Below are 16,082 nucleotides of genomic sequence, written 5' to 3'. Positions count from 1 at the left end.
TAGACCAGGCTGGCCTCGAACTCAGAAATCCGCCTGCCTCTGCCTCCCGAGTGCTGGGATTAAAGGCGTGCGCCACCACGCCCGGCGCATAAATTATTTCTATTGCTATAAACTCCAAGTGATTCCACCAGGCTCTCTGATCCACAAACTCATGTCTAGTGTTAGTTAATATCCCGGACAACATACAGCTAAGGACTAGGGACAGGGTCACCCTTCCTTTGCCAAATAATGTTTCTGTTTTTAAATACTGACTGGTTTTGACCAGTTTCCCTCTCCTGCCTGTACTAACAACTGTATTCTGCAGGACTCGCTGGCTCTCAGGCCTAGCTGAGCCTAGGAAAGGCTCTGTATAATGGGAGGAGCATGTCTGAGTAGATCCTTTCCCTGCCTCATGCCGCCCACGACGATGGCGGTCAACTCAAAACAGTGCCACCCACAGATAAGGCAGTCCGGCCAAAAGCGCTAACTAGAACCCCGGAGCCCAGCAACCAGCGATGCGCGCGCAGCTAAGGCCGCCCCGCACGCCTCCCGGCAGGCTGTGCGCGCGCCTCCCGCTCCCTCGGGTCCCAGCAGCACGGGAGCTACCACTCGGCTCCCAACGCATTGGCGGCTACCCGTGTCTTCCGTGCTCACACTTTCGCTAACAGAGTTCCTCTGCGGGAATCAGACCGTTCATTTTTTTACCCAGAGCTCTCCAGCCGCAGAAATGAGAACCTGTGGGCGGACACCTACGAAGCCTGAGTGGGCGTGGCTTTGGGACCGGAAGAAGCTCCCGTTGCCAAGGGAACGCCGCGCGCCGCGGCGCCTGCTCAGCCACTGATGCGCGCATCCAGGGTGAACCCGGCGGTTCTCCCAACTTGTAGAAGGGGCTGTGCTTGGGACAAGGGAACCTTCCTAAGGAGGCAGAGAGAGGAAGGCTGAGGCTCCTGGGAAGATCCCACCGCGGAAACGGGTACAAGAGTGCGTCCCTTCCTGTCCTTGTCAGCCCCTTGGCCTTTGGATTGACGTCAAAGATCAGGTACCTCCACCCGCACCCCGCTGTTTGTCTCTCTTCACCATCATCTGTGTGTTCTCTTTCAGCTCTGTTGGGTATGATTTTTCACGCCAATAGCTTCACCCTTGTTAACATATACACGACCTTTCCACGGTGTCTGTAGCTCTATGGAACCGGCGGCAGGATCCACTAGTTCAAAAAGTTCCCGCTACCTGTTTGCAGCCATTTCCACCCGGTAGACAGAGAATACCTCCTCCCTGTCCCATTTAGAATTACTCTAAACTATTACCCGTATTTTTTAATCCAAGTGAGTTACTATCTCTCATGTGTGAGAGATGGGGAAAAAAATTGAGTTTATTTGATGAACACTAAGGAGCCTTTAAAATGTTTTGAATTGCTTTGAGCGAATGCTGTTTGCTTGTTTGACTTTAATGCTGCCCAAGACGGACCTTTTTATACCATGTATGAATTATTTGGTTGAAATTTCATCATCAAAATTTTCTAACTTAATAAGATTGTTTTATTGGGGCAGTAAGAATGTGCAACAGCCCACACTACTATAAAGTTTAAAGTTTACAAAGTAGCATTTCTGGCGTTTGTCTCTGTCTCATCTCATCTTTCTCTGCAGCTTAACTCTAAGGTCTTAACATGTGGATAACGTTAAATCTTCAGTGCTTTTCTGGTAACCACCTAATCCTTTGGAAAGCCAATTCTCAGAAAGCAGCTCAGACACCTAAGTGTTCTTGATTCAAGGAGTTGTTTCATTTTAGCCAAATTTACTTTAGCTATCAATTCTGTCAGTGTTATACAATACATACAGTAAGACTTTTTACACTGAAGGTATATTTTGTTCCTAATCTAGCCAATATGATGGGTTGTTTTTCTTTTTTTATCCTTTAAAGCATAGTTTTAAGTCTAGTCTTAAGTCAATATCAACTTTATACCATGTTCTTTCTCCTCTCCCCCCACCTCTCTATTAATACTTGTTCATGTAGTGTAGTGCCTGTTGTGTGACCAGCTCTGGAATTGGAGTTACAGGTGCTTGAGAGCCTCAGTCAAATTCTGGTCCCCTAGAAGAGCTGTGCTATCTCTGCTGTTAAGAGTATAATTTTTGCCGGGCAGTGGTGGTGCACGCCTTTAGTCCCAGCGCTCAGGAGGCAGAGGCAGGNCTGAGTTCGAGGCCAGCCTGGTCTACAAAGTGAGTTCCAGGACAGCCAGGGCTACACAGAGAAACCCTGTCTCGAAAAACCAAAAAAAAAAAAGTATAATTTTTAATTTTTTTCTTTCTTGTTTTACAGTGCCTGAGATTAAATCTAGGACTTTTGCACATTGTAGGCAAGCACTTTACCATTTTGCCACATAACCAGTCCCTAAGATTATACTTTTCTTTAGAAAATTTTAATAGACATGAATAGGGAAAGAGATTATAAAGCTAATTGTGTCCCTAATTTCAGCCCTGTCACAGCCCCCCCCCATTTGTTTTGGGTGTTAATTGTGTAAAACTTTAATTGGTGGTAAGAATGTAAACCCTTAAGCAAAAGCCCAGTTGCTTTATAAGAGTCTTCCTAAGGTAGAAGTTTGCTGAGAGTTTGGGACTGGGCAAGTTTTTGCTTGAGTGGCTACCTTAATCTAATTGTGTGGTGTTTTTATTTGTGAGTTCATTACAGTGAGGTGATTTTATTGGTAAGAACTTTTAAACTACTATTTGGAAGAAATTCAGAACCAATCAGAGGATGAAAACTGGCTGAGAGTGTTTTGTGATGTGTGTTCTCAACTTTATGATCCAACTCCAGATCTTTATGACTTACTACTCCCCATGCTGCAGATTCTGAGTCAAGCTCATCCTGCTCTTCTCTCTTATTGACTAGCCCGTCTTCCTCAGTCACAGTGGGTTTTGTTCCTTCTTAAAGAACATTTTATGGACTTACCTCAGAATAGCTGTACTTAGCCTTTGCAGAACTTTGTTGTGCCTAAGAACTTGCTTTCTCTAAACTTAAAAACAAAAAATAAGGACATGGAAGAAGACAATAAAACCAGCAGTGCCTCAGTCCCCCAGAAGCACACTTTCAGGGTATAGTTCTCTTCAAAGCTGAAGAAACTGGTAAATCGGAAAAAGGGACATTAATGAAAGGAAGCTTAGTGGTTCACATGACAAAGTATAGGGATGTGTGACTTGAGAGATGATGTCACAAACAGACCAATAGGTTTCCCAGATCAGGTTTCCCAGTTTGTGTGAAGTTGAAATATTTCCCCAAAAAGGTTCTTGTGAACAAGTCTTACAGACAGGAGTACTTTCTTTGTCCATCTCTTGGAGCTTTAGAGATCATATCAGCATATTAAAGAGTAATGCCCTGTAGAAGCTTATATAAAATTTCTCAAGCATCAGTGACCTTGAGATTTTGTTTAGAAGTAATCCCTAAGAATTTTCTTCCAGAGAATATAGTTTAGAATGTACAGAGGACCTATTGCTAGATCCAAACACATATAAGAATATAAAAAAGGGGGGGGGGAGTAGAAGGACAACCAGTTCTCTGAATCAGCTCTCATAACCAAGTACATTTCAGGAAAATTAGAATTTAAAACCTGAAAAATTAACTACAGATAAAAGAAACAGAATATTAGTTAATATGTTCAAAATACTAAAGAGAAGGAAATATTTCTAGACCTAAAACTGAAGAAAGAAACCAAAGAAAACCACCAATATCATCAGATAAAAGCTCTGTATTATAAAACAATTGTAATAAAGTAAATTTTAATTAAAATAGTTTGCAATACATATGCATGGAATATATACATGACTACATACAGTAATCAAAGCAGTAGCCACCAGATATAACAAGCAGCCCATGAGAGAAACACTAACTAAAAAGCAAGTTTCAGTGATATTCAGTTTTATTAGTGATAGAATAAACCAAATTTAAACACTGCTGTGGTAGGGTTTTTCATGTTGCACATAAAAAAGAATTGAAAAGCTCTTTAAAATTTTATATTCCCAAATATTTCAATAATAAATCTCAGGTATTTGAGAAAAATGATAGAAAGTCACAAAAGACTGTGGACGATGAATATCTATGATAGTACCTTTTAACAATCAATGCTTTGTAGTACTTACCCAGAGAGGAGACATGAAAAACAGAGAGGTTGTAATTTTGAAAATATGTTAAAGATTATATGGAAAATGAAAAAACATAGAAGCATTATATTAACATGCTTCCCTCTATAGGACTTAATAGCCAATTCTAACTAAAATGATAAATATGAATTGTTTTATGCAGCAAAGAAAATTTAAGATAGATTCATCAAATTCCAACTCCTAAGTTGGTATTCAAAGAAATGTTTTAAAATGGGCTTTGAATCTCTAATATGAAAAGGTTTAAACGACTACAAAGGTTAAACCCATTCTCATCCTTAGGATAAGAAAGAGAGCTGCCCATTAGGTATGCACTGCTTCTTTTAGGCACATCATTGAAAGTTGATGTTGTACTTTATACTGATAGAGGTCTCCCAAAAGTAATAAGCAAAATGTCAACGATACAGTCACTTTTCTTATGCATTTGACTTAGAAGCATCTTATTGATAGCCTTTCCTTCACATCCTTTGCTTGGGATGGCATAGCATAAAAGACATTAAAGGAGTTGTAACGTGTTTGAGTTATGTGACCTTAAATGAACATGAGAATTAATAAAGTGAATTAATGTTTCAAGAACTCTGGAAATTAATATTCAGAAAGCAAAGAAAAATACTTAGTAGACATGTATTGTGGCAGTGTTGGCAGTACTGGGGTGGTTGGTAAAAATTATTTTTCTTCTATCTAAATACAGTAACATTTAGGGTTTGATGACACCAAATGAAAGACCCTTAAAGAGCTTCATTTGGAGATGTGAAATGTAAATTTAACAGTACCATTGGGGGTAGGAGCAGTCAAAGCTACACAAAGCAATCGTATTAGCAGCAGTTGTATTTGGCTTCAAAGTAATTCTGCCTTGTATTGCTTTGGGGGGTGGCTCATTTTGTTGTTATTTAAAGACTGCTCTAGAAAGTTGAATAGCTTGGATGTTTTTAATATAGTAATTTGTTTTTTAAGAATTTTATACTTGTGTACAGTGCATTTTGAGCTTATCTACTTGCTATTCCCCAATTCCAATTCTTCTCGGGCTCCCTCCTCCCCTCTTGTATAATTCCTCCCAACTTTATGCTCTCCTCTCGCTTTTCTTTTAAAATAACCAGGAGGGTCCAACTAGTGCCACCCCGAGGCTCATGGGTGTGCAGCCATCCACATAGGCAAACAGCCAGTGGCCATGTCCCTGAAGGAAATTGACTCTCCTGGCAGCCATCCACTGCTAGCCTCTCAGATAGCGAGGTGGCCTCGTGAGCCCCCTCTGAGCTCCTGAGGTCACCTCATGAGCCCTAACCCAGGCTGAAATGTTGGCTGGCTTGGGCAGTTCTTGTGTGGACAACCAAAGCTAACCATGAATACAGTGGCCCTGCCATGTCCAGAAGTTTCTGCTTGGCGGCAGCTCCCTCCCCAGCTTCTGGCTTTTACAGTCTTTCTGCCTCCTTTTCCAGAATGTTTCCTAAGCCTTGGGAGGAAGAGTGTGGTGTAGATAAATGTTTCGTTTAGAACTGAGCCTTTGCAATTACTTATTCTCTGGATGTGGACTGGTTGTGAATCTTTATATCAACAACTATCCACTGCAAAAAGAAGCTTCCCTGATAGGGGCCGAGAGCTGCATTCATCTGTGGGTATAATAATAAAAGTGTAGAGAGCAGCTTATTACTGTATTATGTAGCACAATAGTAGTAGTAGGTTCTACCTTCTTATTCATGGGCGTGGTCAAGTTTGCTATACCAGGCATGAGTTTCTGCCCCAAAATCAGGCCTTAAATTCAACCAGAAAGCAGTTGGTTACCCCCATAACCCTCATGTTATTCTTGCACCCATGGACATTATACTAGCTCTCACAGTTCACAGATGATGTAGACTAGTAATGACCTTTTGCACCCAGTGTCTGCATAACACAGTGTCTGTACTATGAAAGCTAGCTATCAGGGAAGAAGTTTCTGGGTCAGTACCAGTTGGATTTCTCCACATAATGTGACCAAGGCGTGTGGTGTCTTCAGCTGTAGGATCTTAACATGAAGTTCCCATGGGCAGTAAGAGAAATGGCAATACCTTGGTTCATTGTTTGGGGTTGTCTCTAGGACCCTCCCCTCCTAAGCCAACAACTGAAAGGGAGATATCCCATACCTGACATTAATAGTAAACACTCCTCAAAGGCCTATCTTAAGAGTTTAGTCTCCAACAATAGGAACTCTGTCATGGGCTAGAGTATTTGCTATAGAAACAGAAAGCTGACAAGACAGATTTTTCTTCTAAAAAAATGATTCAGTTGAACACCTAAGAGACAAATTAGCAAATACATACATATATATGTATATGTGTGTTTATACCAAATATGTATATATGCATGTTTCTGTGTACATATCTGTATGTGTGAAAACATGTGTGTGCTTAAAATTTGTATTTACTTTTCTGTTCTATAGTGGTATTATAGTTAAAGCTCTTTTACATAAGGGTAGGATATTGTAAATAGTTAAGGAAATGTTAAATTTAGTAAGATTAACTGAAATTATGAAGGAATGTATCCACTATTCCCAAAGAATTAGTGGTAAATTACAGAACTATATAAGAGGTGGGTGAATCAGGTCATTCTTTGTTTATTAATAGAAAATGGAAGCAACCTGTAGAAAACAAAAACAGTAAAACTTATATAATTACAAATTATTTCAAAATATAAGCATCCTTTGTTTTGGATATTTACCTAGATGTTAAAGTGATATGCCTAGACCTTTCACTTGTTTTCTTGTCTTCTGCTTTTTGAGCTGTAGCATCAGGCTGTAGCTGAGCCTTGTTGCCTTTGTAGTGTTCCGTATTTCCCAGCCTCTCATTCATAAATAACTTTGAAAACCACAGTTGGCAAACTCCACATGATACTGAAGCTAACAAGAGTTACTTTGTGAATATTATAAATATGGTTGCTTCAGGGATGTTATTCCGTGTTGCCAAGGTTTATAAGCTGCAAGCCTGCATTTCAGTTAAGGCTCCTTTCTGATAATCGGCTTACACTGTTTACTAAGAATAAAGCCACACCGATGGGTTTGTGTGCTGCCATTAGCTTTAAATTTTTCATGTATCTCACGTGTAAAGTCCCTTTGAAATAATAATTTCTCTTCCCTTGCAGTTGCTCTTTAAATATTTAAGCCACGATATGGGGTTGCTGGACAGACTTTCAGGTTTACTTGGCCTGAGGAAGAAGGAGGTTCATGTTCTGTGCCTGGGGCTGGATAATAGTGGGAAAACAACAATCATTAACAAGCTGAAACCTTCCAACGTAAGTACTTCTGCCACTCTTGACATTTTCTCATACAGAGAATGGGAAGCCTAAGTTTTAAGTTACAACTTCTGATATTCATATGAAGGCCTATTGTTCTTGTTGGTAAAGGGGTATCAGTGAACTGTAGCTTACTGCATATACAACATATTTGTGAGTATGCAGGTACATCTTGATTATTAAGATGGGATATTCCTTTTTTCTTCTTTTATATTCCCCTAAACATCTTCACGAATTGGCTGTTTACTTATAGGTTGCACTCACTGTGTTTAAGTTCCGTGTATAATTATACAGTGGTGTGCATATCAGTGACAGATGGCAATTTTGAGTAACATGTATGAAAATATTAGTACTAAAAACATATAAAGTTAGCACATGCAACATATGATTCATAAGCCAGAGGTGGGCTTTGTTAAATATAATTCCTGATATTATTTCCTGACCCTTAAGCTGGAAGCAACTTTCCTGTCTTGGGGTTCAGAAAAATCATCCTGAAGATCCCAACTGCAATTCGCTTTGCTCCCCAACTCTGCTGCCTTTTTAACTACGCTAATAGCAGCCAAGAGGTGTTCCTTGAGTTGGCAGGTGTGGAGGTGCCATACCTGTGTTACTCAGGTGTAGCTGTTTTCTTCCTTACTGTTCCCAGGGCATCAGCATTAGTGAGCTTTCATCTACACGTGGGCACAATTTTTAGTTAATTAAGTGTATTAATCACAGAATCTATAGTACTCTCTTAGGAAAAGATTATAAAACTGATCCATGTCTCATTTTATAGGAAAGTTATCTCTTCTTGTGTATGTAGGTAAAATTTATTTTTGATTTTAGATTCAAACCCATTTTTTATTGGATATTTTATTTATTTACACTTAAAATATTATCCCCTTTTCCGATTTCCCTCCCAAAATTCCCCTATCCCATCTCCCCTCCTCCTGTCTCCATGAGGGTGTACCCCCCACCCACCCACCTACTCCCACCTCCCTGCCCCCCCGCTCCCCCCCTGCACTCCCTCACACACTGGGGCATCAAGCCCTCACGAGACCAAGAGCCTCTTCTCCCATTGATGCCCGACAAGGCCATTCTCTGCCACAAATATGGCTGGAGCCATATATCTCTCCATGTGTTGGTTGGTAGTTTAGACCCTGGGAGCTCTGGTTCATTGATATTGTTCTTTCCATGGGGCTGTAAACCCCTTCAGCTCTTTCAGTCTCTTCTCCAACTCCTCCATTGGGGACCCTGTGATCAATTCAATGGTTGGCTGCAAGCATCCACCTCTGGGAGAGCCTCTCAGGAGACAGCTATATCAGGCTCCTTTCTTCAGCAAGTACTTTTTGGCATTCACAATAGTGTTTGGGTTTGGTAACTGTTTACGGGATGAATCCCCAGGTGGGACAGTCTCTGGGTGGCCTTTCCTTTATTCTCCGCTCTACACTTTATCTCCATATTTGCTCCTGTGAGTATTTTGTTCCCCTTCTAAGAAGGACCAAAGCCCCCACACTTTGGTCTTCCTTCTTTTTGAGCTTCATGTGGTCTATGAATTGTATCTTGGGTATTCCAGCTTTGGGGCTAATATCCACTTATCAGTGAGTGCAAAGTGTCCACACTTTGGTCTTCGTTCTTCTTGAGTTTCATGTGTTTTACAAATTGTATCTTATATCTTGGGTGTTCTGACCTTCTGGGCTAATATGCACTTATCAGTGAATGTATATCATGTGTGTTCTTTTGTGATTGGGCTTCCTCACTCCGGATGATATCCTCTAGATCCATCCATTTGCATAAGAATTTCATAAATTCATTGTTTTTAATAACTGCATACTACTCCATTGTGTAAATGTACCACATTTTCTGTATTCATTTCTCTGTTGAGGGACATCTGGGTTCTTTCCAGCTTCTGGCTATTACAAATAAGGCTGCTATGAACATAGTGGAGCATGTGTCCTTGTTGTATGTTTCAGCATCTTTTGGATATATATCCAAGAGTGGTATAGCAGGGTAGTACTATGTCCAATTTTCTGAGGAACCACCAGACTGACTCCAGAGTAGTTGTACCATCTTGCAATCCCACCAACAATGGAAGAGTGTTCCTCTTTCTCCACATCTTTACCAGCATCTGCTGTCACCTGAATTTTTGATCTTAGCGATTCTGACTGGTGTGAGGTAGAATCTCAGGGCTGTTTTGATTTGCATTTCCCTGATGACTAAGGGTGTTGGACATTTCTTTAGGTGCTTTCGACCATTTGGGTTTCCTCAGTAGAAACAAAAAGAATTATACAAAGAATCAACAAAACCAGGAGATGGTCCTTTAAGAAAATCAACAAGATAGATAAACCCCTTAGCCAGACTAATCAGTGGGCATAGAGACAGTATCCAAATTAATAAAATCAGAACTGAAAAGGGAGACATAACAACAGATCCTGAGGAAATCATCAGATCCTACTACAAAAGCCTATACTCAACAAAGCTGGGAAACCTGGATGGAATAGACAATATTCTAGACAGATACCAGGTACCAAAGTTACCAGGATTAGATAAACCATATAAACAGTCCCATAACCCCTAAAGAAATAACAGCAGTCATTAAAAGTCTCCCAACCAAAAAAATCCCAGGACCAGATGGGTTTAGTGCAAGAATTCTATCAGACCTTCATAGAAGACCTTATACCAATTCTCTTTAAAGTATTCCATAAAATAGAAACAGAAGGAACACTACCCAATTTTTTCTACGAAGCCACAAGTACACTTATACCTAAACCACACAAAGACTCTATAAAGAAAGAGAACTTCAGACCAATTTCCCTTATGAATATGGATGCAAAAATACCCAATAAAATTCTTGCAAACTGAATCTAAGAACACATCAAAACAATCATCCATCATGATCAAGTAGGCTTCATCCCAGGGATGCAGGGATGGTTCAATACACAGAAATCCATCAATGTAATCCACTATATAAACAAACTCAAAGGAAAAAAAATCACATGATCATTTCATTAGATGCTGAGAAAGCATTTGACAAAATTCAACACCCATTCATGGTAAAAATCTTGGAAAGATCAGGAATTCAAGGCCCATACCTAAACATAGTAAAAGCAGACTTATTTTTAAGAATGAATTATTTTAGTGCTGTATTTGAATTGATGACTATCCTCAGCTGCCAGGGTATTTTTCACCCAATCAGTCTTTGTACGGAAGAATATAGTTTTGATTGGTGGTATATGCCTTTAATCCTATTCAGTAGACAGGCAGAGCAATCTTAATGAGTTCAAGGCCAGTCTGGTCTACAAATAGTGTTCCAGTTCAGCTAGGACTTTATTGGGGTGGGGGGTGGGGGTAGGGGGAGAGGTAAAAGCATCTAGGTCATCGTGAAAAACTCCGAAGCAGTCTGCTTATTCATTTGATGGTGTACTACATATTCAGGTGATAACTTGCTTATTCAATTTTTCCTCAATATCAGAGCCCTTGTCTTAGGGATTCTATTGCTGTGAAGAGACACCCTGACCAAGGCAACTCTTTTTTTTTATTGGTTATTTTATTTATTTACATTTCAAATGTTATCCCCCTTCCCCGTTTCCCCTCTAAAACCCACCAACTCATCACCCTCATCCCTGCTTCTATAACGTTGCTCCCCCCCCACCCACTCCTACCTCTCTGCCCTGGCATTACCCCACACTGGGGTATCAAGCCTCCACAGTACCAAGGGCCTTTCCTCCTATTGATGTCAGACAAGGCCATCCTCTGCTACATCCAATGCAGAGGATGTACATACTATGCAGCTCGAGCCATGGGTTGCTCCATGTGTACTCTGGTTGGTGGATTAGTCCTTAGGAGCTCTGCGGGGGTCTGGTTGGCTGATATTGTTGTTCTTCCTATGGGATTGCAAATCCCTTCAGCTCCTTCAGTTCTTCCCCTAACTCCTCCATTGGGGTCCCTGTAAGACAAAAATTTATAATGGCAAAAATTTAATTGGGGTTGGCTTACAGGTGCTGAGGGGTCAGTCAGTCTATTATTATCACACAAACATGGCAGAGTCCAGGCAGGCATGGTGCTGGAAGAACCAATAGTTCTACATCTACATCTGCAGGCAGCTAGGAGGAGTCTGCATGTGTTTCACCGTGAAGGTAGCTAGAACATTCAAGTCCTCAAAGGACCAACCCCAATTGACACACTTCCTCTAACAAGGCCACACCTCCTCTCATAATCCCAAAACTTCAAATAGTGCCAATCTCTATGACCAAGCATTCAAACACATGAATCTGTGGGGGCTGTGCCTATTCAAACCACCACAGACCTTAACTTGTCAAGCATTGAATATCGCATACCTACAGTAAGGATTAGCACTTAAATATGTTTTGGATGATAGATGAATAGATTATCTTTGGCCAGGGAATTTTGTTGATTACATGGAGGGTAAAATTTTTAGCAAGCATGATAAAAATAAGACTTCTTAGAAATTCTGTTCTGGTCCTGTTGATACTGTTCAAATCACTGCTGGACTCAGATGGTCCAGTCTATACTCCTTCCTTGTTGCCATTCCTGTCCAGTGACTGAATGTATTTGTTCCTAGGTAAAACAGAAGGAATTAATATTAGACATGACTCTGTTTTGGAGATAGGAGTGAGAGTGTGCCTGCTGTGTGTATAGGGGGAAATCGGCAGGCCAGAGATTGACTTCAGGCTTCTGCCTCAGTTTCTCTCCACCATGCTTTTCAGACATGTGTGGTTGGTCCCTCACTGAATCTAAAGTTTTTCTAGGTGGCTGGCCCCAGGGCTCCAGGACATCCACTGTCTCTTGTCTCCAGAGTGTGTGCTGTGCCCAGCCTGTACTCTGAATTACTGCAGTGAAAAATGAATTCCATATGAATCCCTTGTGTCCTAGTCAACTTCTGGAGCTTCTTTTAGTGATTACTTTTATCAGGACTTTGGAGAAGAGAATGTTGGGAATTTTTATCCCTTCAAGCTAAATTTTAAAAGGGAATTTGTGGAGAACCTAGGTAACTATGTAGAGGCAACTTAAATGTTCTACTTATAATTCAGTGAAGGCACTGTTGATAATTGGGATATATTTTCTGTGATATCCTTAAACTTTTAACCTTTATCATGTAGTTGATACAATAAATAAATATATAAATAAATAAATAAATAAATAAATGGTAAGATCATGGGAAAAAAGAACAAAATTAAGAAATACTTAATGCCAATGTTTGTTGTTCAGGGAACCTCAGAGTAATGAGGCAAGATCCTAAGTGCCACAAAATAGTTTTTCTAGCAAACAAGAAAAATACTTTAGGGAAAGTATGACTGCAGCCTGGAGGCTAAGAGGAAGGAAAAGCTGAGTAAACAGACTTCGGCGAGGCAAACCGGAGCTGTTCCGGGAAAGGCCTGGTCACAGCGCGAGAATAAGGTTCCGGTGCTCCCATTCATTTTCAGCTTCTCTCCCATTGGAATTTAAAGTTTACAAAAGTGCAGTACCTGAGTGAACAAGGTAATGGGAGGCAAATTTTCCCTTGTTCTACTCTTATTTTCACATAAAAGTTTCAAGATTTTTTTTTATTTAGTTATGGGTAAACATAGGAATAAGAGTAACCAAAATGAGATTATAATTATAATAATAGCAAGCATTTCTGGAATGTTTTTAGACACCATGGTAAGTTTTTTTATACCTATTAGCTCATTTAATTCTCATAATAACTTTATGAGCACGGTAATATCGTTGACATTTAAGCAAACCTAGCCTTAACTTGTGCCAGATGGCATAGCAAATTAGGAGTAATTAGGAGGCTATTGTAATTCAAAGCAACAAATGGAAAGGACTATTCTAAGGTAGTGGCACAGAGCCAGGAAAACAGAGAGTGAATCGCTTCATACATGGCACGTAACAATGGACAGAGTCAAGAATAATTTCTCAGCATCTGGATCATAAAAAGGATAGAGTTTTGCTTTGAATGAAGTTTGATGGAAATTCTAGAAGGCATTTAATGGATTCAATTGTCAGTATAGTTTTAATTGTCTGTGAGATCTGTCAAAGTGTATATCTTACCCGTCTCTTGGCCCTTTTTGATCTTCCTGTAGAACTCCCTAGCAGAGCTATCATAACTCACCTGTCTATCTTCCCTATGTGTCACTCTTCTACTTAGCAATGAGCTTTAGACATGCATGCTGTCAGGAGCCATCTAGAAAAGGTTAAGGCTAATAGGTGACTTTCCTGAGATGGCCCATCATTTTTGCATGACCTGCAATGGGTAAAATTCATACTTGCATGGTCTTTCAAAATCTCATCTCAGGATTGATTCTTATTGCTGATATGCCTTTCCTGACATTATTAAATTAGTCCAATAATTCCTGGGCATTAGCTCACCCTATTGGGCAAATTTTGTGCAAATCAATGAAGATGTTTTCCCTTGTAGTAATGCTATGTAGACAAACTGATGATTTCTTAATTCCTAATAGTGAGTCTATAGAATTCCTAAATTTATACAAGTAATTTTGAGCCGAAGTTATTTTAAAAACTGCAATTAGGACTCTGTAAACCTTCGTGTGTCATGGGCTAATTTCACTAGAATAGAAAGCAGGCTTGGAACAGATTTGCAATCAGAGAAGGCATTCCTTCTGGGCTGGCTCTGAAACCATTGTCTGATAACTAAATTTGTAAGCTGGGAGTGGACAATTTATTGTGGGTGCAAGGACTGAAGATGAAGTGTTCACTGGATAAAAGTTCAAAACTAGTGAGACACTAGGCAGACGATTTGCCTCTTGACAAAACCATGCTCAAATTAAGACATAAGAATGATTGTTTTCTCCAGAGCTCGTGTCTCTAGCTGCATAGGTAGCAGAAGATGGCCTAGTCAGCCATCATTGAGAAGAGAGGCCCCTAGGTCTTGCAAACTTTATATGCCCCAGTACACGGGAATGCCAGGGCCAAGAAGTGGGAGTGGGTGGGTAGGGGAGGAGGGTGGGGGGAGGATATAGGGAACTTTCAGGATAGCATTTGAAATGTATATAAAGAAAATATCTAATAAAATAATAAAAAATAAAAAGAATTATTGTTTTCAATTTGTAATGAACGTGTAGAACTAGTTACAGATAATAAATGTTTTATTAGATAACTAGTCTAAATGGAAACACATGTATACATGTCTGTTGTAACTTCTTATTCAATTTATGATTTGAATTTATGTATGAAAACTTGTGAACTTTTGAAAAAAGATGCTTGGACTACCATTTGGTCATGTATCCTAAAAAGAGAATAATTAAGGGCAAGCATAGAAAGTTGTTCCCCTTTATTCTCTGTCTCAGAAAGAAAGGCTGGAGTGTCTTAAGAGTGACTGCTTCTTTCTACAGAACTTTTTCTAGCCAACAAGGAATTAATGAGCTTCCAGCCTCTCTCAGGGCTAGGAAGGACCTGCAGGGAAGGAACAAAGAGAACAGGAGAACAGTTACTTCTTTACTTAATCCCCCCACACACACCCCCACACCCCCACAGTCCCCAACCTAACAGCTAGGTGTTAATCACCAGAGGCCACAGGTTTTCAGCCACTGAATGAGCAGTCACTTTGTAGCATCCAGTGCAGTTAGAGTTGACCTTTCCAGTGCAGTGGAAAGGTCACCTCCCACCTCAGACCTGCAGTTCTCCTGAGCTGGAGCAGGCCTCAGGCAGCATGCGTTCTAGTTTTCCTGGGTAGCAAGTTATTTCCCCCACTATGCGGTCAGTGCACTAACTCTATTTTCTAGAATAATCTTTGCCATAGGTCTTCCCCTTCCTACCATTCACTCTTGGGTCAAATGTCACTCCACTCCTGAACACTCTGTCTACGTGGTCATATGTTGATTGTTGAGAGCAGGGACCAGGTAGACATGAAGACTATGCCAAGCATACATAAATTCAGGATGTATGTGTTGACTGATTATGAAGTTCAATACAGGAACTCAGAGTGACTCTTCAAACCGTTTTATGTTTTCTCTTACAGGCTCAATCTCAAGATATAGTTCCAACCATAGGATTTAGCATAGAGAAATTCAAATCCTCCAGGTAACCCCCTTCTCTTTGTGACTAGGAAGCTGTTTCCAGACTTACCTGGAAATCATTTGTCATTTCAAATCTCATGGGCTGTGCCCTTTGTACCACTTCTGTTTGTTTACTCTCAGCCCTTAAAGTTTAGGCCAACTCTTAAAAACCTCATTAGTGAAGGAAGCATTTTTATGTTATCCATTGCAAAATCATATTTAGATTAATAAAATCATTTTCAATTTTTCTTGAATATTAACATCTATTATACTGTAGCCATGATGATTTAGTTGATAGAAAAGTTAACCATTTGATTTAGTTGCTTTAAATACACTAATGTTTTGCTTTTGTTTATAGTTTGTCTTTTACAGTGTTTGACATGTCAGGTCAAGGAAGGTACAGGAATCTCTGGGAACACTATTATAAGTAAGTGTTTTTGTGAATGTTGCTTAACTATATGGCTGCACTTTAATGACAAATAATGATTAGAAATCCAAGTGATTATATGGTTTCTGCTATAAAATGTGACTTCCTATAATTCCTGACTTTGTTCTTTCTGGTTTTGATAGCGATTTCTAAGAACCCCCTAGACATAGTGGTGCATGCCTGCTATCCCAGTTCTTGTAGTGCTAAGGAATAAGAGTCACAAATTTAAGGCTAGCCTGGGCTATATAATTTAGAAGCCAGGCTGGGGGAGGG

General features: G+C 40.1%; 1 protein-coding gene and 1 long non-coding RNA gene across 3 annotated transcripts in view; one reads left to right on the top strand and one right to left on the bottom strand.

Annotated features, from left to right (window-relative positions):
• The window catches only part of LOC110311232, a 35,964-nt gene extending 32,804 nt beyond the window's left edge, over window positions 1-3,160 (bottom strand). The window contains exon 1 of the long non-coding RNA XR_002379944.1: window positions 2,923-3,160. This is a non-coding gene — a long non-coding RNA (uncharacterized LOC110311232). The remainder of the gene's footprint in view (window positions 1-2,922) is intronic.
• The window catches only part of Arl6 (ADP ribosylation factor like GTPase 6), a 26,320-nt gene continuing 10,781 nt past the window's right edge, over window positions 544-16,082 (top strand). The window contains exons 1-4 of one of the 2 annotated variants that reach the window (XM_021184475.2): window positions 544-1,018; window positions 7,236-7,385; window positions 15,346-15,407; window positions 15,741-15,809. In XM_021184475.2, coding sequence (XP_021040134.1) covers window positions 7,263-7,385; window positions 15,346-15,407; window positions 15,741-15,809 — 254 coding nt within the window. In that variant the 5' untranslated portion in view covers window positions 544-1,018; window positions 7,236-7,262. The remainder of the gene's footprint in view (window positions 1,019-7,235; window positions 7,386-15,345; window positions 15,408-15,740; window positions 15,810-16,082) is intronic. The other variant, XM_021184477.2, reaches the window with a different exon arrangement.

Source organism: Mus caroli, chromosome 16 (assembly GCF_900094665.2).
Source record: "Mus caroli chromosome 16, CAROLI_EIJ_v1.1, whole genome shotgun sequence".
NCBI classification, from domain to species: Eukaryota; Metazoa; Chordata; class Mammalia; order Rodentia; family Muridae; genus Mus; species Mus caroli.
This window is presented reverse-complemented; position numbering and strand designations above follow the sequence as displayed.